We start from the raw sequence: 22,029 nt of genomic DNA on the forward strand, positions 1-22,029 counted from the left end.
CAAAATGAAAACAGACTTCCAGGTTTCTCTTTAGTATTTCAAACAGCTGCAAGTCCAGCACAGTTCCATTTGAGAATTAATAGTTTTACATATTCTATTAATGATCAGTGAGTTTCAGCTATTTCCTGACAAGCATTTTGAACTGACTCACTTGGATGCGCTTGTGCCTTTGTATCCTTGATGTTTCTCAAAGAGGAGCTATTTCTGTGTTTGCATTACTCTTGCCTAAACCTGTTTCCCAAACTATTTTGAAATCCCCATTGTATGTATAGCAGGAGGCTATATAGTTGCAGTGTGTCAGACTTGGTAATTCCCAATATCCCTCATCTTTAAAAGAAATCAGTTGCTTATGAAAATTTAAAAGGAATAGAGTAGAACATGAGTATTGCAATTAATAATTTCAGTATTTGAATTTGTGGTGGCTGCTTCCCAAAATCTGAAACAAGAATTTAATTCTTTACTGAACTTTGTCATATGAATAAAATCTTCGGAAAGAATATCTGTAGCCTTAGGAAAATGAATCTGATGGAGCCAAATCAATTGCCTTTGTGGTATGACTGTAAAATGTTCTCAGTTGGTGCTGCTGAAAAGAAAGGGTAAAAAATTAAACTATATCACTGTTTCCTTTTTCCTTAGCATGACAAGTTCTCTTGCAGCAACAAGTCATTTCTGGTCACTTCTCCAATGTGTTGATATCCGTTTTGTGTAGTAATATGAAGTTTAAGGTAAACTGCTGTCCCTTTTAAAAGGTCAACAACGCTTGAAGATACTGCATTTTGTTTTTTCTAGGAAATATGCATGTGAGTGAGATGACCTAGATTTAATGGTGGAAGGCAAAGTTTTGTTGAAAGACCATCTTGTTGGTATATGCAAGAAAACCTGCCCTCAGTGCCAGTTGTTTTCTGTAATCACTCTTAACCTTTCCTTGGAGCTGACCCTAAGAAAAATCTAGACTGTATGCAACTTACGCTTAGAAGCCAGAATTTACAGGAAGGTTGTTTACATCATTCTTTTCTGTGCCAATTTCCACCTCTACCATTCAGGTCTCTTTGGCTGATGTATTGCTGAGATGACTGAGAAGACAGAAATCTCCTATGAGTCAGTAAGGTTAACTGTTAACTAAATACAATCCAGTTTCACTGAAAGCAGGTCTTACTTTTACTTTCTGCTGAGAGCGTTCTTTTACAGGTAATGAATAGATAGATCTACTTGAGAACAAAACTCTAGCTTGAAAAGATACTGCTTAGTGAGCTGACAACTTTTAGCTCTCCCAGTCTAGAGGTTCGGTGTGGCATTTCTGGCTCCTGTGCAGGTTGGTGCTCTTCATTACAGAGTTAGATGCCAGCTTGAGGGCTCAACCCCATATATTTTCCTTTCCTTCCTTTCCTCCTCTTCTCCGAGTTCAGCACATGCTGGCAACAGCAGTCAACTGTGGCTTTAGGCATCAGTCCAGTTCCAGACATAGTAGGAAAATTTCAGCTTTATAATGACAGTCATTTCTTACCCCTTACAAACCAAAGCAGAAAAGTTGGCAGTATGGTTGGAGTGATCTTAGTTCTGCCTCTTCCCAATTTAAGGAGCAGCTTCACAAATAGCAAACAGTTAACTAACTCCTATGGCTCTTCTAAAGTGTGTTCATCCTGTGCGACTGTCATATATTTAGTGCATGGAATAGCTTTCAGTTCTACTATTAGTGTTTCTTTGAATTAATTCATGGTTTTTTGGAATAAGGATCAAGTTATTTATCCACTGGCTCATGCCTTGAAAGCAAAATGGCTAGGAAGCAATAACAAATTAAAAAAAAAAAGTCCTGAAACTGTACCTGCATGGGCAGTGGTTCTAGCTGTATTGCTGATGCTGTTTGTTAGGTGCCATTAATCACACTTTGGCCCTTCCTGCTGAATGTACTGTAGACACAGCTATGATTTACTCTTAGATTTTGATTATATCTGTTTTCATGGCAAAAAGCTTTAAGAACAAATGCCTGGCTCCCAGGCAAAGGGTGCAGCATGGTTCGTCACATTACTCATAGGTGTTCTTTAGGAGAGACCAGCTGTATCCACAATGTGTAGTTCTGTGCTCACATCTCTTCTAGGCATCTAGCAAGTCTGACAAATTATTTTCAGGGTATTTTTAACATAAGAATATCTGGAATAACTTGATGGATGTGTCACTGCTGTCAGCATAGTGATCTTAGCCTGATGGTAGGTATGTGCTGCATGCAGAGGGGTGAATGAGGTGTATGGTGCCACTGTTGCTGGGTCAGTGTTGGAGGGGACTGAACTTGGCATGTTTTTTTCCTGCATTATCTATAAAGAGCAATACCTGAAGGAAGTTGTCCACAGAAGTGATACCTGCCTTTTGCTGGAAAGGGAACAAATACTTCTTTACAAAAGAAAGGCTGTTGAGCTATCCTGTGTAGTGTGGATGACTGGGGACCAAGAACCCACTTCGGACTAGGGAGCTGAGATTTTGGCAGTTTGGACTTAGCCCTTGCACATTTACCCAGGCAAATTCACCATGTACAGCACTGGTGATACTCTGGTCATGGCAATTAGACTTTATGGTGCCCTCTGGCTCCCTAAAGGAATCCTGTATGGTGTCTGCTTTGACCCAGTACATGCTCAGCTCGCTAGTCCTGTCCCTGCATGTTAACAAAATGTATTTGCTCTGACATCCTGGAGATGAGCTGCTATTTATGTGACCCAGCATCCACGCAGGGGTAATAGTATATTCTTGGAAGGTCTTAGAGGGATTCCTTTCGGATGGATGGTTGCCTCTGGAATGCAAGCTAGGTGTCAGTCTTTTTTCTTACTGGGATACACCTGGCAATGATATACAGTTTTGAGTGTTCAGATTGTTTTGACAGGAATTTATCAGAAGTAACTAAGCTTCTTAACTTCTGAAACCGTTCTCTTACTTTCTCAGGTCAATAGCTTGGAACATGAGATAGAAGTGGCCACCAGTAATGTGTGGAAACTTCTTTTCTAGCTCTGATCTGGCCCCAAAGACATAAATTTGAATTCCAAATTTAGAAGAATACTCCTTTATATGACAGTCAGACCCAACTACATTTTAGAGAAAAAAAAAAATACTGGGGCTACAACAAACACCTGCAGGATGCTGCTTGCAGCACAGCTCATACTCTGTCCAGAAGTGTGATAGGAAGGAGAGCGAGCTGAATCTGGAAGGAAGATATCATATTTATTGTTGGAGGGAGGATCAGGGTAGTTCCCTACTTCTTCCAAATTGCTCTGCACTGGTGACACGTTATGTCTCAGAGCTGCCTGCCTGTCCTTCTGCCCTATTCTTAAACGTTTACCTAAACCCAATCTCTTTAGCAAAGGATATAAAAACCTAATGCACCTGAATATAAGAAGATCTTATTCCATAATGTGTTTCAGTGCACTAAAATATTTAACCAATACTGTTCAAAACTGACAGCTGGAGAATGCCTGGAGGATGACGGATTGTCACCAGGATGGCACAGGATGCGCTGTGTGTGCATTTTCAGTTAGAATGAGTCTCCCTAGAGCCCAGGGGTCTTAAGAAACAGAGGAAACTTGAGAAGAAACTGTCATCCAGGCTAAACGTTACGGGAAGGCAAGCACATTGTCTCATTTGTGATAGTCTCTATCACATTACTCCTGGTCAGGAGGATCTCTAAACTTCAGGAGGGTGTTTTCCAGGAGGTCATGGCTTGTGTAATGATTATGAACACAATTCAGAGGTATAGCTTATGCATCAGTAGTGTTGATGTACACGCGCTCTATGTCCATCCTTCCTCTATGAAGGAAAGACATCCTTGTGATGCAGTTGATTTTCTCTGAAGTTATTCTTACTGGCCTACCACAGGTCATCCTTTTTTCTTCACGTTATTTCTGTGTTTTCTGATATAGATAGGCTTCCCTGAAGTGATCCTGCCTGTGTTTCTTGCTTTCTCTAAGAACATGTTATAAAATTGTTAAGGATTTTCATTGTGTCTTGTGTCATTTATTTCTATAAAATATGAGCACTGAAAATGGAAAAGTAACAATCTTTATATTCGCCTTTAGTCTTCTGCTGCAATGTCACTGCAGAATTGAAAGGCTAGAGTGAAATCCCAGTTCTTTCTCAGGCTTTGTCCATTCAGACCTGAAGACAGATTTGCAAGCCGCCAGCTGACTGGGGGGCTTTTGTTTAAACAGACAATTCTCATAAGTTTAGAAAGGGAAAGATTATCACTCCTGCTTAAAGAAAATGAAAGAAAATAAGGAAATATATATTTTAAAAGATGAGAATACAATAAAATTATTCTTATAGCTTACAACAAATATAGCAAAATGAAATTTTTAAATAGGTTGTAAATGATACATATCACATACAGTTCTCTTTTTCATTAATGTACTATTTATAGCATGGGTTTCCTATAGAGGTTTGTGTGATGTGTTATACACTGTATATACTGAAGTTTTGATTTGAACCTGAATAGCCTATATTAGGTTTAATCATGTGTGGGTATTAAAATGGTTTACAGTAAGTAGTAATCAATCATAATAATTGACATATGTTGATACCAAGTTTTATCTCTGCTCAGTGCCCACAGTAGTGTTCTGATTTGAAATAACCTATTGCAGTTAAATTGAGCACGTATGCACAATTGGCTGAATTTAATTGCCTGGCTGTTTACTGTTTGGTTTCATGGTACCACACAAGCTCTGAGTACTGGAGTCTTTGAAAAATGAGGTGTCCAAAGTTTTCAGCTATTTATCTGCATCAGACATTGTGATGTGAAATGTAGAAGACCTTTAGAGAAAAGACCAAGCTTTAAATCACTCCAGGGAGAGCTTCAGAAAAACAGAACCCAAAACAGTACTTCTCTGTTTTCAAAGAGGCGTATGCAGGCATAGCTGCATGACTCTCATTAAGTTCATCTGAGTCGTGCAGCTAAAGCCCCATGCAATGTTTTGAAAATGTAGGAAATAAAAATGGTCTTAAACCAGACATCTGAGCTTCTATCCAGTTTTCCGGTGATAACTTCTGATGCATGCCATTAATAAAGCATCATCCATGGGCTAAATTATTAAACTATAGAACTCTTTGCAGAAGACTTATAAGTCAGTTTTAGTTGAAAAACAAAGTAATAAAAACCCAAAAAACCCAAAACAAAAAAACCCCAACAACAAAAAAGCCAAAAACTTCTGTGCACTCTTCAGTGCTAACTGTTGCTGACCACAAGGCCCTTTTCCTTTTGAAGTGTGTCAACCTTTTTTTTCCCCCTCATACTTTTCAGTTGTCTTTATTACTTTTTCCCCAAAGTTCTCACAAGGTACCCATCTGAAGTCCATGTTTTGCTTCTAATTTTTCATAGTAGAGACAAAGTGCCTTCTGTTTTGCTGGTTCCAGGTGCCACGATAGGAAAAACACACCTTTTCAGAGGTGAAGATGCTTTGCTGATTCCCTGTCTTCTGTATTTTGATGCTGACAGGAAGGTAGTGATGTTAGTAACTCTTTAGAAGTTTAATATTAAAAAAATTCTCAATAGCAAGGAAGATGATCTAATTAACTACTTGTATAGATGAAGGTCTCTGAGTGAGGTTTGGTTTTGCTTTCCAGTACCAACAACTAAGCTGCGTGTAGTTAACAGGTTATTTTAAGAATTCCAGAAATGTAAGTAACTTAGTCATTACTATACTGTAGTCTCAAGTATGTTACCGTTTCGTAAGTGTTGTCAGTTGACAAGGGTTCTGGTTTTCCTTATTCTGGTATAAGTGTGGGAGGAATTACTAAAAAAGTAATAGTGAAAAGATGAGCTACTCACTCTACTTTTACACAGCTGCCTTCTGTGGCTTTTTGGAACACTGGAGTCTAATAACTTTCCTGTAATATCTGTAGTTTTGGCAAGCTGACGGCAATGCATACAGAGCAAGCTAAGAGACATACCTCTGTGATGGCTATGGGCAAGTAGGAGCACTCTCAGCCATGAGAAATAGCTTGCAATATGCTTTTGTGACATAGTTATGTGTTGGTTTTTTTAAACTAGCCAAGGTATAAATGATTTTGCAGCACTGGATTTGCTTCAAGACCCATGGTTCATCTTTGTAAGGCATTGGAATTGTTGGTTATGACTCTGAATCTAGTACTGTGTTGAGAAGAAGCATTGTGCTGAATTAGAAATAACCTTGAGAGGTTTTAAAAACATACAAAGCAAAACAACTTCTCCGTAAGCTGCATGTTTTACCTTATCTGAGAGACCTTGACATTGAGTGTAATTAAAACCTGTAACCACCAATATTCTTTTTCCTCTTCTGTTAATTTTTGGGGAAAACTAACACAGCAGTTTTGAGTACAGTATCTTGTTTTAAATACAATTTAACCTGCAGATTTATCCGTAAGATTGAATGTGAGTTGATTTTACAGTTCAATAGTATACATACATATGTCATACTGTGAACTTGCCATATAAAATGAATGCTCTTTATTTGCTGTGCCAGGTGTGTTGTTCTTCATTTTTTAATCATAGGAAACTCAGAGTTCCCAATGCTCAGAAGTATTCATATAAATTGATTTCTTCAGAGAAGCACCTTGTTTTATGAAAAATTACCTAAGAGTAGCCCTGGCAACTCCTCACTTCCTTAAATCTCTGGTTGCATCTCTACACTGGGCAGGTGGTAAAAGCTTTTATAGAATATAACAACCTGTTTTCTCTCATGTGGTCTGTTTCTTGGTATGTGAGCTTGAAGTCTGGAAACATGTAAAACAGTTGCACTGTAGTTCCGGGGGCAGGATGGTAATTTCAGCTGAAGGTTGAAATAACTTGCGCTCTGTTTCAGCAGCATGAAAAATATTTTGACCCCAAAGAGGGCATGTTGATTGTGGGGTAATTGAGATGATTAAAATCCAGCTGTTGAAGCTTTTGCTTTAGAAAATATTTCCTAACTTGTCAAATCCTCTTCCTTTCAAGAAGGAAATATTCAGTAGTCTTCAAATAGGACATTGTAGTGTCTGAGCAGAAGGCACATGTGTTCATGCTAGAACCTGATACTAATAAGACAAACAAGGTAGATAATAGCTCCCTGGGAATGCCTAAAGGTGCCAAGGACCAAACTTTTGCAAGTCAGCCCCTTACAAGGGACTTCCAGCCTAGTGCAGCCCAGAAATTAGCTGTATCATACATGCAGCAGTTCTGAGGCTGGGGGTTTTCCTCTGTGTGTTATTTTCAGGACGGGCATGGGAAAAAACCTTTGAATGGCAAGATGACTGATGCATGTAACCATTTGCCATCCTAAAATTATCTGAAGAGCCAACACTATGGTAGTGAAAATGGATTGGGTAGTGTTTCTGGGAATTAAGCAAGATTAAAAGAAAAGCTTGGTGTTAAAAGCATTAATTGTATTTAATAATTTACCTGAAAAATACCTAGGTTACTAAGGGTAGAAGATTTCACATGTAAATTCTGGACATATTTCCCTGGAAGTAGTTGGACGTGGCTGTATGTGGTGATACATTCTCTGTTGTTAGAATTGAGCGACTGAGACAGATCCCAGTGTAAAGTGGTTTAAGGTTTCTTCTAATATTTGAGTAGTGCAAGCAAAATAATAAGCTTTTTCCCCCACCTTTCAACCTTCAGTGCTGAAATCCCCAAGCAGTGAAAGTGAAGGCTATTTCTGACATCCTTTTTCTTCTCATATAGTCATCCAAACTACAAACAAATGTTCACTTGCCTGCCATACAGGCTTGCCTACACAAGGAAGTTACAGTGGTTTAACTGTGATGTGATTGTAAATCCACTTAAATTGGTTCCAAATGTTCTGTGAGTACTCTAAGCCTGATTTAAACTGAAATGATAGTTTGGATAGTTTGTTCTGCAGACTTAAAACCTGCATTTTAAATTAATTGAGTTGATTGTTGTGCTGCACTATGGAAGATGTAGTCTTAAATGGAACATTAAGTCACTGTCTGTTGTGATATCCTATTTGGAGTTGAAATGACTCTTTCTGAGAAAGTGCTCCTGAGTGACTGGAGGCTGGGAGAGCCACATGCAGTAAGAGGGTTGTTTGCCTTGTTTAATTCCAGATGGGTCTGCAGTGTCTTTTGAGGGAGCGATAGATATGCTGTGTTTTTCGGTTCTTCCAGAGAGCTGGCTACCAGGCTTATAGATGTGGACTGGCTTGTGTCCATCTTGCTCAGTGTTAGCACCTGGAGGAATAGTAGGTTGAGTGTCTTGTGGCTCTTTGTACTTGGTCTGCATAGACCAACTGTGTGGGGTTTTTAAAACTTCGAAGTGCCGGAAAGAATGAGGGCTGTGTTTATAGCATTAGTGAGCTCTCATGTTGTGGATATAGGGCAAGATAAGAGGATATTTGAGGGTACTAAGCCTGCCAAGATAGCTTAAAGGACTGCGTGGGGTGAGGGTGCCAGATTTCAGACTAGCTGTGGGCTATATGCAGTGAAAGACATTTCATAGCTTAAATGCTTTTGCCACTGGAGGAATCTTTTGATGCCCAGATTAAAAGATTTCTCTTACCTATTAGCAGCATTGTTTAGAACAAGTATGGGTTTTTTTCCCCATCCTGGCCTGAAAACATCTGTAGGTGATCTGGGGTGCCCCTTTGTTTCAAATATATTGTTCACCAGCCCCATTCTCTAGGTAGAAATGGTAAAAATCTGTTGTGAGCAAAGTGTTCAATATTGCTTATTAACCAATTATTATTTGCTGGTAGAATTGTTGAAATTTGAGCAGAGGCATTCCCTCAACCTTACTGACTCACTGGGGACCTGTTCATAATGCTCCTTCCCCCTGCTAGTCAGGTAGGCCCTAAAAAATAAACAAGCTCCGACTGTAAAGGCTGTCAACTACTGCAGCAGCTTTCTGCCTCATGTAAAAGCTTGAGCTTGGTGTTTTCAACCTTATGTACAAGATCCTTTGACAAGGAGTTTTGCTGCAGGATGTTTACAGGGGCTTAAGAAGCAGGAAAAGCACCAAGAGATAGAGCTGTTGCAGGTTACTGCATAGGCAAGACACAGGAGACTTGGAAAATCCACAAAGCTGGATATTTGAGGATACTGGCCCAGTGCCTGGAAATTGCCTGGTTCATGCTCTTCCCTAGGTGTTGGCATGCATGCACGCACTATTAAAGGTAGGCAGCTAGGTGAGATGAGCCATTGGCCTGGATGGGTACAACTGTCCTGACACTCTTATGCAGAGTTAGCATCTGCAGTTCTTCTTTTTGAAGGTTTCTGGAATCGAGATGCTCCTTCAGAGAGCCGAGCATTTTCTCCAGTAACCAAGATCTTCATGCTTCTGAGGAGAAAAGAAATGATAATGCATATGATTTGAACAGAAGTCTCCCCCTACAGCTGATTACTCTTCTTACTTCCTTACATATCTATGGCTGGCTGCCCTCAATTTACACAATGTGCTGTGCTGGTTTTTTGGCTTTTTTTTTTTTTAAAGGTCTTAGTGTGTCTCAACTCAGCTCTTAAATTGCTACATTCTGCACCAAGGAGAACTACTTTTCTAAAGATGTATGCTGTTCCTATATAGAAATGAGGGGAGAATCCATTAGGGGGAAAACCATAACTATGATTTAGTTGGACAAATTTTCATATACTTCATGGTTTTCTTAGAGAAGAATGTCTTTTGGAGCCTCTGCTGTGTTTTGAAGAGCTCACTGTCCCAAGAATTTATTAAGAGGTAGTAAATATGCATCTCATCTGCATTTCATTCATTTGGCTTGCAAATGGAAAACATCTGTTTATCCCCTCTTGCACTCTTTTAGGTGCTTTTCACACTTCAGTCTAGTTCTGAAGCACAGCTACTGCTGGAGGACTAGAAGGGACTTGCACAGCAGCCAGAGTCATGCTGTTCTGTGTAGATCAAGTGAGTCACAGTATGGATGCTTTCTGTGCATATTTCCCTGCTTTCCACTCTCTGCTGTATTAAAAGCTGGCAACACTCATGCCCTTTACTGTAGTTAGTTTGTGGAAATTCCACTCAATATAAACTCACTTTGTTTCTGAAATAGCTTTGGGGTCTTGTGAAAATGCTGTTTGTACAGTTTATACATATTTGCCTAATTTTCTGGTAACCTTGTGGTTAGTTTTTCTTTATAATTTTTTGTTGTATGCTGCTTAAAAGATGACAAGTACATCTTCATTCTCAGAGTTACTACTTATGGCGTTGCCTAAGGTCAAACCTCTTTTGTAGATCTTATTCCTGTGAGTGTTGCCTCAGGTGCCATCTCAGATTTTCATTGTGTGAAACCCCTCAGTCTTACTGTGTTTTTGGGGGACCTGATAAAAAGCTACAGAAACCAGAGGTATATCCCTGGCCTGCATTCAGAGGCAATTTGCTGGTCAGTTGTCACAAAGGGTGTTCCCAGCAGGCAGGTGATGGTAAGAGTTACCTTGCTCTGGTTAAAAACTCATTTGCAAAATGCTGTGAAACTAAGAACTGGTTTGTAGCAAACATAGTCAGTCTGCCATCGTCTCTCCTTTACTACCCAGCCAAAAGGGGAGTCAGTCATAAAAAGAAGCAGTCTCTGCTGCTTGCTTGGCATAGTGGGTGTGAGTGTACAGTACCCTCCCAAAGCCACATAATGAAATCTTGGACTGAATTCAGGAATCACGTGAATGCATTGCTTCTGTGTATGAACTTCTAGATTTTTCTCGTCTAAGGTATTTTTCCTAGCTACTTTGATTTTTCTTTGTACGCAGCTCTATCAGAAGATACAGTGAATGCTTTAAAGGCACACCAAGAATTTCTTTGTATGTATTGCAGTGAAAGCAAGCTAATCGCTTTCCAAAAGAAGTTCAAACATTATTTCTTTAGTCAGAAGTACATCAATAAGTAATTTACCAGTGAAATGACTGCATGTGCTTACAATGTGCTGTGTATTTTGGCAAAAGATGTTTAGTATCTAAGTCTTCTTTTAGTTTTTGCCAGCATGTAAATACATTTAGACTTAAATTACCAATATTGCATGTATTTTCCACATGAGAGGAGTGGCAGGGAGAGCAGGGAAGAGGCCTTTTGTGAACAAGTCTTGGAGCCTTTAGGGACAGGGTAGCATGTTTAAAAGCAGCTGTGTAAAAAGAAAATGGCAAGTCCTATCTATTTTTTAGATTGTCCCACTGACCAAGAAAATGGTTGTATTAATAAATAAAAATAGAACAAATGTGAGATAAGTACTATAGAGAGCTTTTTAGATTGCATCGTGTGTCCTGGTAGGTTTTGGGCTAGAATGTTGTCTCTGTGCTGCAATGCTAATAGAGCTGTGGGTAATGAGAAACATGGGCTGCTCCTGGGATTACTGCTGTGAAGGTTTACTTTTGTCAGTATGACAGAAGATGAGCTGCAGTTTCTGTAGTGGTCTGGCTTTTCTGTTGCTCATTTTGCTATTTTCTTTGGGTTCCAAGCTGTCAGTAAAACTTTATATAAACTTCCTGGATAAAAGTAGCTTAATGCAAAGGCTTACAGAGACTGAATTTTATTTCATAGGGAGGAAGGGGGGAAAACAGACTTGCAGGGGGAACCTGGCAGTTCATGTAGCCATAACAGGGAATCCTGAGGGGACTGTGGTTCCAGACCTAAAATGACCTTGCTACAGAACTGCTTCTCTTACACTTAATTCAGCAGCTCTTCAGAAGGATTGCTTTATGTGGTGACAAGAAAAGCAAAATCTGTGAACCTGCATTTATAAGTGTAACATAAGGGACTTCTGCAAATAAAAGTAAGAAGGGAAAGGGTTGAAGTGACATGTCCTGTAAAATAGGAGCTGAATAGTGACAGTCAGGGTCTCTCACCATCAGCTTTATTTAGTCGGTACTGGGAATGCATTTGGTCTTTGGAAATCTTAAAATAGTTTTGATTACTATAAGACATTACCTGGGTTCATATTGAAGAAATAAGAATGCACAACTGTATTTTAGCTACATTAAATGAATATTGATCTCCATATCACTTTTTATCCTAGTGCCCTCTGTACCATATGCGGGTATAAGTGAATGCATTTGTATGTGGATTGGGACCTCTGCTTCATTAAGCTACAGATAGGCTAAATGGAAACTGCCAACTTCACAATGCTATGGGAAGAAGCAAACTAAGAGCAAAAGCAATACCATTTTCTTAATGAATTACAGCATTCTATACAGTGCTTTTTCTAATTCAATTCTGTCTTCTTCCACCCTGATAACCTCTACCCCTAAAGGGGGTAGATTCTAGATTCAAAGAAATCTTTACTACATGTTCCTGTGTTCTTGCGATGCCATCGCGGGGTACTGCATGAATGAGGTCTGGGTTTGGGATTTTGTTTTCTTTCAGCTAAGTGGATGTGAAAACAGGATACTATGACTTTAGAGAAACAGATTACTTGTTAGTCACTTCAGGGCATGTACATACATGTATGTGACAGAAAATATGTGTTACAGTATGGCCAGCTCCAGCTTGTGTGGGACCAGGCGTATTCCACCAGTGTCCCACAGATACAGCTTCACAAGGATACAGGGTCCCAGTGTGGGTATTTAGATATTATTTTGTGACGTTTCCACTCTCCCCTTCCCAAATGCACACAATGTTGGGGGTTTTTTGCATTTTGTCTGCTAATTTCTGGGGCCAGATTTGTGTTAGCTTCTTGTCTCTGTATGCTCTTGTTTTTGTATGAGACATGTTGAAATATTTTGTTGTTACAGGTCTGCAGTGATGTGCTATACTCAGGCTGCAGTGAGCCCTAGTGCACATCCCAGGTGTGAAGAGCCCTGGTGGGTTTAGCCTCACTTTTGACTCGTGGCATTATAAGGCTTCACTCATGGAGTAGTGTGTGTTTTGTTGGCTTTCCTTCTGTTTGTACATTCAATACCAGACTTGCTGGCCTGTTGATCTTTTCTGTAGCCCTTTCTGTGCTTTCCTTCCCTTTCATTGCCCTTACTTGGGTAATAGGAGTAGTGTCCTTTTTTCCCCACAGTTCCCTAATCTTCTATTTCAAATACTGCTTTTCTTGCTTTCTGACATAATTTTTGTTACTGGATTCTAAGTGCTTAGCAAAACTTCAGGTGGATGAGTTACCTGAAACTGTTGACATTTCCTCACCTATTAATATAAATAGTTAAACTTAAGTCTCTTTTTTATCCATTTATTTCAGCACTAGAGAACAAATTAAGAATAACAAACCCAAAGCACTTCTATTACTTTATCATTGGTTAAAGATACCACTTAGCTTCAGAAAAGCCAGCAGGTCATTTAAAACCATGTAATAGCATGTCCTTATCTTTTTATGCAAGATGTGGGTCAATTACACAGTTGTGAAAGTTGTATCAAGACCAGTCTGGAGTGATTACATGCTGAGGAGATACCATAAATTCTCATTAATACATGCCAAGCTACTAATAGTCGTACTGTACTTCTCAGTTCCGCAGTGATGTGCTAGTACTCAAGGGCAGTTAAAGAAGTTGATGAAGCAAATCTGGGAGGCAAAAAACCCCCCCCCAAAAATGTTAACATTAGTGAATTGGCTCCAACACTGCAGTCACTGCCACTGTGTGCATAAGCACATCTTCCATGTCAATGGAAATCTTTCTTTACATCTGCTTTATTTTTGCTAAAGAAAGGGGTGCTACAAGTAGTGTTTGTTTTGTAAAAGACGACTGGTGGTACTGGGAGTTCATAGCATGAGTTTCCATTGCTCGGCAGCAGACAGTGGTCTGGCCTGATGTTTCCAGCTTGCCAACCAAGCAGCTGAGCCCACCTTGCTCCTTAAGCAGGGATGGGAGGAGGATGTAGCCAACAAGCTCCTGCCTTGTTTCCTCTCAGATGGCATCTTCCAGCCGTCTCAGCCTGACTTCCAGTCTCAGCCTGACTTCCACTCTGGTGGCTTTGTAGGATAATGAGGGGTGACTTGCCAGCATCATCAGTCTTGTTCTAGCTGTGGTTTCAGACCCCCTTGACTGTGCAGGAGTGCTGAAACTCTGTATCCTGATGAGGCTTGGCTGAACTGTCCTGAGCCATGTTGCTGTCTTATCTGATTTTTAAAAAGTCAGTATGTGAGTCCTCTAGGGTGTAACATATATACATGATGAGACAATCCTAGTGTAGCAGTGTCAGCTTTCTTGATAGTCCAGAAAACTTAAGGAAGTATGAAAAATTAGTTCGGAACAGAGCTGGCTCTATTTGTAAAAGGGAAATGTTCTGAGGAACGGCTAAGTTTAACCACATCTTTTGGCAAGTACTTCTGCCCTTTGGCAACACAGGCGATTTCTAATCACATTAACGTAGGCTTGCTTCTGCAGCAATTAGTGTGCTGGAGAAATATTAACTCCCTGGAACACTTCACACCAAAAGAGCTGGAGAAATATCCTGCCCTTTCTCTACTAGGTTTCATAAGGTTAAAAAAAAAAGCCAGATTACAGCTCTGCTACATTTGTTCTAATGGGCTACATGTTCATTTTACCAGTGATGTAAATATTAAATGCAATATTTGGCATACTGATTATATGTTCATGTAACTCAAGGAACACAAAAAAGGAAAAACACCACCCCACTGTGAAGAAAAGGAGTTTGCATGGCCTGCTATGTTTTGTTAGGATTTTTTTAAACAGATTAATCAGTATATCAGGGCCAAATGTTGCTGGAAGAGGCAGCCTTCTCATGTCTTAATGGCTAGGTCCTTTGATGTATACTGCAGTGTCATCTGTAGATGTGGTATCTTTTCACAATGCTCAAAACTCCTGGGGCAAGAAACACGATTGTTACCTAATGGTAACCACTGAGAAAAAAAGAGGTTCACTAATTCTTACTTAATTTTAAAGTCTTGAGAATTATTCTGCGGATTTAAACTGTAAGAATTGCTAGTCTGTGTAACTGCGGGATGATGCTCCTCTTGCCCCTCATGCCCCTCTCCCTGCTGTTCTGCTCTGTGCTTGCCTCCCTGTTGAATGTTACCTGTGCTTTGGAGGAAGGATGTCGGCAGTTGATCGGTTAGAGAAGAGGAGCGCAGAAACAGCGTGTATAAGGAAGAAATCAAACTTTCTGCATGTGCTTCTTCTATAAGCAGAGAAAGATGAAGCTGATAAAACTGTGCTCTTTAGTATGCTGAAATATAAACTGTGTATCTGTAGTCAGCAATAGAAGAAATAACAGCTGTTCAGGCTTATTAAATAAATCAGTCTTTAAAGCCAGGAAATCTCTATTGTATTGGTTGCTTTGATATCTATTTATCTGACCAAGCTTTGCAGTAAATGCATAGGGGGTTTTTTAATGAGACAAAAGCAGTATGAAACTTTAAAAATAATTGTTAACACTGGCAGAGAAGATTGGAGATTATTTTTAAAGCTTAAATGTGCAGTTGTTTGGGGTGCACAGGCCTAGAGCAAATGCTTTTCAACTGAAAAATATCAAGCTGTTTTCAGCAAAGAGTTAATAAACAGTGGGGAGAATAAAAGGAGCAAGGGAAATATTCCTTGGTAAATTAAATGAGTCTCAGGCAGCCATGCCTACCCTGTCAAATCTTATTAATAAGGCTCTTTACCTATATTATAAAATCAGTGCTGTACGTTCTCTAATGAAGGGATTATTTTAAGGCTGTGTGCATTTGGGCAGGAATAAGAGCCCAGCATTGAGACACGTCTGTAATGAGAGGTTTTTAATCGGGATACATTATTAATGAACTGCACAGGAGAGACACAAACCTGCTTTATTAGGCAAACTGTAAATGAGCCTATTTCGTAAGAACATGCAAAATGTGTGTGTGCTGAGAGAGAATATTTTGTGAAGTTAACTCATTTCTGAATAGTAAAGGCATCCAGTCTGGCTATAATTGGTGCCTGTGGCAATTGTTGGTACCCTGACTACATTAGCTTTCTGTGCCCTTTAGCAGAATTGGGAAAACATTTCTAGTACTTGTTAAGCTGTCTATTATCGAGACATCATAAACATACATGTTTAGAATAGATGATTTGCTATCCCAGTGCCTTAGAGCACTTAAATAAATTAGTTCCTGCTATTTCAGGCATTAATGTTGCGGTAATTATGCATGAAGCAATAATGCAATTAAAATTGCCTTCCAACTTGCTCAAGTGGGAATAATTTTTTAAAATAATGCTTGATCTTCTCTCAAAATATACTCTAGAGCAGGTGGATGGGCTGTGTGGCTCAAAATGGCAGTGCGGGACTGTTTTACCTCGAGATCCTCAGTTTGCCTGCAGCTCAAGTCAATATTAACCAAGTATCACCATCTGTTGACTTTTGTTGACCTCTGGAAGGAGGCAGCAGCCTGGTTCCCCCCCCTCCCCTGCCAGTGGCGTAGTGCCCATATCACAGCTGGCATTGAGTGCTTCAGCAGTGGGGTTTCTTATTTACAGAATGTGGCCATACTTCAAGGCAAGAAATACGGGCTGGTTTTCAGTTTGCAACATGTTCCACTTTCTTTGTGCACAATACCTACTCGTTTCAGATCTTTGCAATATCTACTGTAATAAAGTGCAGCAATATATCAACCCAGATTTCAGCCTTAGATCTGAATTTCTCTACACTTAAATTGGACCTCTTGTTCCTTGGGAGAAAAATATATATTTTGTAGCTGAGTTACAAGTAAGCTTTTCCAGCTTTTTGGCAGCCAGGTAATAGTTAAAGTGAAAAGGTCTCTTTTTTCCAGCCAGAAAAGCAGTTTAATAACTCTGGGTCCATTTGTTCATAGCAGTACTGGAGTTGAGCCCTGCAAACCCCTGGAGCTTGGCAAGCCAGGCAGACTTGGCAAGTTTTCCTACCAGCTTACCAAGTCGGAGTCAAGCATGGATTGTTGCAACTTCAAATATATTTAGTACACTTTAACAGGAATGCTGAGGTGGAGGGTTGTTTTTTTTTTTAATATTATTATTTTTCTGACCTTAAAGAATACCATACTCTCTCTACAAACAGCTGGTCCTTAAACCATGCATGACAATTTATGGCTTGTGTTAAATTCGAAATAAATGTATATTTTATGCAGAGTATCTGATTTACTCTTGACGTTAAGATATTGAGGAAGTATATGACATTCTTTCTGTTGATTGGCATTTGATAATGTGAATCTCTGGAAAAGACAAGCATAGCCATTATTTTTCAGTGCGTCGTAACTGTAACAGCTTTTGCCCTCTGTTTGGAGTGTGTGGTGCATGCAGACTTGTGCAAGCACTGGGAATGTGCTCACTTCTAATTTTCACCTGTGTGGATCCTGCCAAAAAAAAAAAAAAGTTCAAATTTGGCTTTTGAAATAGCAGAACGTTGAACTTTCTGAATGTTAGTTCTTGCCCACCTAAATCATAGCAGCCTTGAAACACAGAGAACATTTCTGTAGAAAAGTCTTTCAGTGTTGAAAGATGCTGCAGAAGACTAAAGATGGTGACACCTAGATATCTGTTTACTACAGTCGGACACATCCATCTCAATATTCTCCCATAATGATGGACTAATCTCAAGGTGGTTTTAGCAGGGTCTCTAATTAATTTTGCATCACCCAATTATGGTAGGGTAGGAACTTTGAGTAGAAAGAATTGACTTGTTGTAAGAGTATTTTTGACTTGTACTTTGATAGTCTGTCTGCTGCTTTGTAATGCGTCTTAACAGCTTTGCTTTTTCCAAGTTTTATATGATCGTATCTTCACTTCATTACTGCTAGTGTTTTTGTTGGGAAATGTGAATCTAAGATGTTAGCTTTGCCTGGTTTGGGGCTTTACTTCTAGCCATGGACCAGCTACAGAAAGTCTGGCTGCTTTGTTTTACCCTCTTGATGGAAAATCAGAAATGTCTGTTGCTGGAGGACTAGTTGTGGGAGGCTATGGTTTCAGAAAGCAATGGTTTCCTAAGTAGCATGAGCCAATGTCATAAAAGGCCTCAACATTTGCTACCAAACCTTTGAAGTTTGCTTTGCCCAATGGGATCTAGAAAAATGAGCAGAGCACAGGCTGAGGTTGCCAGCTAGGCAGACAGGCTTCTGATTTGTGAGTTATTTCTGTTCTCAGGATTGCTGCCCTCATTCATAGTTGCAATTAATTGCAAGAAGCCTGGAGATGATAAATGCCTAGATCATCATTGCTAAATATCTGGGAGTATGCTTGTTTAAAGCTCTGTTTCTTCCTAGGGGAAGAAACCCTCAAGTTCCTTACCTGACAGCCCCAAATTAATTGTGGCTTCTTTTTGGGATCTCAGGCTTTGTACCCAAGATCTTCCATATCTTTCATTTGAAGAGCTGAGGTGTACAACTGGTTGAGACACTACAAGTGTGAGAGTAAGACTGGTCGGTATGCTACTTTGGGACATTAATTGAGTCCTTAGAGCAAGATTTAGAGAGCAGTGATCATTCAAGGTATCACTGTAGTAGAAGTGATGATAAAAGTTGGGATGTAGAATGTGTCTTCCTTCTGCCCTTTTTCTGGGCAGAGGTGAACTCTTAAATGCTTATTTAAGCACTCTCTGGAGAGGTGAACACTTAAATGCTTATTTAATTTAAATTAATACATGATTGACAATGTGAAAGAAAGAGGAACATTTTTAGGAAACTGGAGAAATATTTTGCAGTTTATACTAGGTTGATGCATGTCAACTAAATGCAAATGGAATGAAACTGCTGGCCCTTAAGAAAGCTTATAAGGGCTACAAGCTGCAAGAAGGGCAGCAGGTATAGAAAAGCGCAAACTTCAGAATAACGTAGGGTAAAATGGATAGAAACTCCCTACTAGAAAGAACAGCTGAAGGTTTAAAAAATTGTAGGAAATAAGTTTAAATAGCTGGCCTACTGGGCAAGGCATATCTATAAGCAAATGAGTTGAGATCAGTCTCATTGCTTCTCACTTGAACAGTGAGAGCTCATTAGAATGATGATTAATTTTAAACAAGAATGGTGATATAATAGATGTAAGAACAGCTGTAGAGGGTCAGAATAAGAGTTCAGCTAACCTGCTCTCTGATCTTCTGTGAACAGTGGTAGTTCTCTGTCAGACTCATCTGGTCTCCAGTCTTCCTTCCATGATTTTTTTTCTAATTGCTTTTTGGATCCATAGCATCATCTGGCAGACAGTTCCGTAGATCTACCATGTATTGTGTGAAAATATTTCACTTTTTGTGTAGCCTGCTAATCTAATGTCTTGCAGCAGTGCCTATTTGAACAGCTATTTGTTATTCTTGTCAATCTTGTAAATATTTTAATCTTCCCTCAAGTTGCCTCTGTCCCACGCTGAAGACTCCTAGTCTGTTCAGATATTGTGTCTATGAAAACAGTTGTAGGTCTTGATGCAGTCTTCTTATCTTCTCTTGTCTTCTTTCCTAATTATTCTGTATCCATTTTGGGTGGGAGCAGAGAAGAGATCAGAAGACATACTGTCAACTAACTGTTACCTGAGGTGTTTTGCTAGAACAGTAATACTGCGCAAGTGAGCCAGAGAATAAGTGATGCCGGTAGGAGAGTGCTGCTGTATACAAGTGACAGAATGGTGTCAGAAAAGATGCCTGGCAGTGAGCGCCATGGGCTCTCAGGCAGTAAGAAGGGAATAGGCATGGGCATCACTTGACTGCTCTGCAATACCCAGTGCATCCCGTGCAATGTGAACTTGTCAAGTAAATGCAAGACAAAACATGTTGAAAGGGGGTAGGAAGGGGGAGTGTTCCCACGCGCAATGTTGAATTAATTTTGAATGAAGTGCCATGGTGCAGTGTGGATTTTAAAAGGGACTACAGCCACAAATTCACAGAAACCCTTTGGTATCTAAGTGCAATCATTCACATGTGAACTGTCATTCACCTTAAACTGCTGATTATTCTTCCAGTTTCAAATTTACTTGGGAAAAGGTCATTCTTTCCCTTCTTTCTTGTATTCTTTCCCAAGCTTCTTTCAGTGCCCGCTGACTGAGAAAGAAACTTTGTTCCAACCCAGTAAAGCAGTTTTTGTTTCAAAAAGCTGCTTAAACAAGACAAGTAGTAGGCTCAAGGAAGCTAGGTCTGAGGAAATTCTGAAAAGAGTTTTACCTATGCACTGCTGCTTACAGCAATCTGCTGGGATCACAGCATTACAGAATCCCCTCAGTTGGAAGGCAACTTGGAGGCCGTCTAGTCCAACCTCTTGCGTAAAGTAGGGTGAATACTAAATTCAAACCAGGTTGCTTGAGGCTTGCCCAGTTGGGTTTTGTAAACTTGTAAAAGGATGGAGACGCCACAGCCTCTTTGGGCAACCTCTTCCAATGTTTAATTATTAAATTGATAGTTTATTAAATAGTAATGTTTACAACATGTAGACAATAAAAATGTAATATAATTATGATTATGTAACTGATAAGTTGGTATCACTGTAATTCTGGGACTGTAAGAATAGGACACACAAGTCAAGCAGAGCATCCATCAAAACACACTTAGCTTGAAAATTCTGGTCTTTGCTGACCATGATGGAAACTGGATTGGCTTCTGGCTTCAAGCAGGTTAATGTGCCAGCAATAACGATTTTGAAATAGTTTGAGGCCATTTATTTTTTTGGAGTAATGATGCAAATACAGAAAATTGCTCCATCACCTGAGTATTTTATTTTAAATAAGCAGTACACTGGCATTATTTAAATTGTAAGACTTTGGAAGGGAATAACTGCCTGGCACTGCTGATAATCACTTTTAGAGCATGACCAGCAGCTGTCTCCAGATGGTGGTCTGTGTTCCACATCCTTCTCCTCTACTGTAAATGGAAACATGTACCGCAGTAGTAATTTAAAGCTGCTTGTAACTTGTCTTTGCTTGTTTCAGCTTTGGTTTGCTTTCGTTAATGGATTTTCTGGGCAGATCTTATTTGAGCGATGGTGCATTGGCCTCTATAATGTGGTAAGTGCTACATGTTTTGATTTGATAGTGCTTGGGACTTGTATGTTGTTTTGTTGTGTCCCACTTCTCACAGGTAACTGTCTTGGATGTATGTCAGGAAAGGTGAGTTCATTTGTAAAAGCCATTTTGAATCCACCCTGAGGTAGATAAAAAGTTCATTTTGGATGGTGTTTTTATCACAAAAATAAGTTTGGCAAAAAGCATTGAAAATACCATGTTTGGCCTAATAGAACCTCCATAAAACTCTGCAGCTTTTAGATGGAATTTAATTTCTTCTTTGAAAGCATCTTTAGTCTTTTGTACTGAATATTTTGCTGACTGTTCATGTTCAAAATAGATACAGTGTCTTAATCTTTGAGTTTTGATTTTTTTTTTTCCTTCTCAGACCCTATAACAGATGCTCAGAGAAGTGTCATGCAGATGCTTTGGGTTTACTCATGCTACATTAGGTACAAAATGGGAAGTAGTGTCGCTGTGTCACCAGCATTTTTCACTTGAACCAAGAGCAGGATGTGTCAGTCCCCGAGTGATTTCTGATTTTCGCCATGCTCTGCAGAGTGCCACACTGCCACATGGCTTTATCACTTTAATAAATAATATTATTTAATCAATAACATTGATTAAAGTCTGGAGGATCTCTGGGACCAAGTTCCATAGCATACCGTAGACCTGTGCTGGTGTTTTCAACAGCGTTATCTTTGTAATGTTACTGATGAGTGGCCTGGTGTCTGGATTTATAAGCCATTAGGACACTTTGTCAGTGCTGAAAAATCCTTTGCATTTCTCTTTGGAGGGAGGAAATTTAATTTTTTTCTTTAAGCAGGCTCATTCCAAATATATGGTAATACAGAAAAAGCCAGCAAATTATCTCTATCGCTGAGTAGTATTAATGGAAACACTTAACTTCTGTCACATTAATCTTAAACATTATGCACAAACCCTCATATTCCATAAGATTTCATATTCTTCATGGAAGATATTTATTCAGGGATTTTCCACTCCCTTGATTCTCTTCACCCTAATTTCCTGACTGTTACTCAGTCTCTGTCATTCATGTTTAGATATTTGCATCTATTATCTTTAAACCTGATTTGATGGATCTGGCTACCATACATAAAGCTCATGGATGAAACTCATCTTCTAGAATCAGTGAAGTAGGAATTAACCCTTGTTTTGTAAGGTCGGTATTTTCTAAAATTAGAACTGGTTGCACAGACTTGT

The 22,029-nt window shown here is 39.4% G+C and overlaps 1 protein-coding gene across 1 annotated transcript in view; it reads left to right on the plus strand.

Annotated features, from left to right (window-relative positions):
* The window catches only part of ATP8A2 (ATPase phospholipid transporting 8A2), a 349,297-nt gene that overhangs the window by 213,777 nt on the left and 113,491 nt on the right, over positions 1-22,029 (plus strand). The window contains exon 28 of the mRNA XM_072850471.1: positions 20,734-20,808. Coding sequence (XP_072706572.1) covers positions 20,734-20,808 — 75 coding nt within the window. The remainder of the gene's footprint in view (positions 1-20,733; positions 20,809-22,029) is intronic.

This window comes from Ciconia boyciana, chromosome 1, assembly GCF_034638445.1.
Source record: "Ciconia boyciana chromosome 1, ASM3463844v1, whole genome shotgun sequence".
NCBI classification, from domain to species: domain Eukaryota; kingdom Metazoa; phylum Chordata; class Aves; order Ciconiiformes; family Ciconiidae; genus Ciconia; species Ciconia boyciana.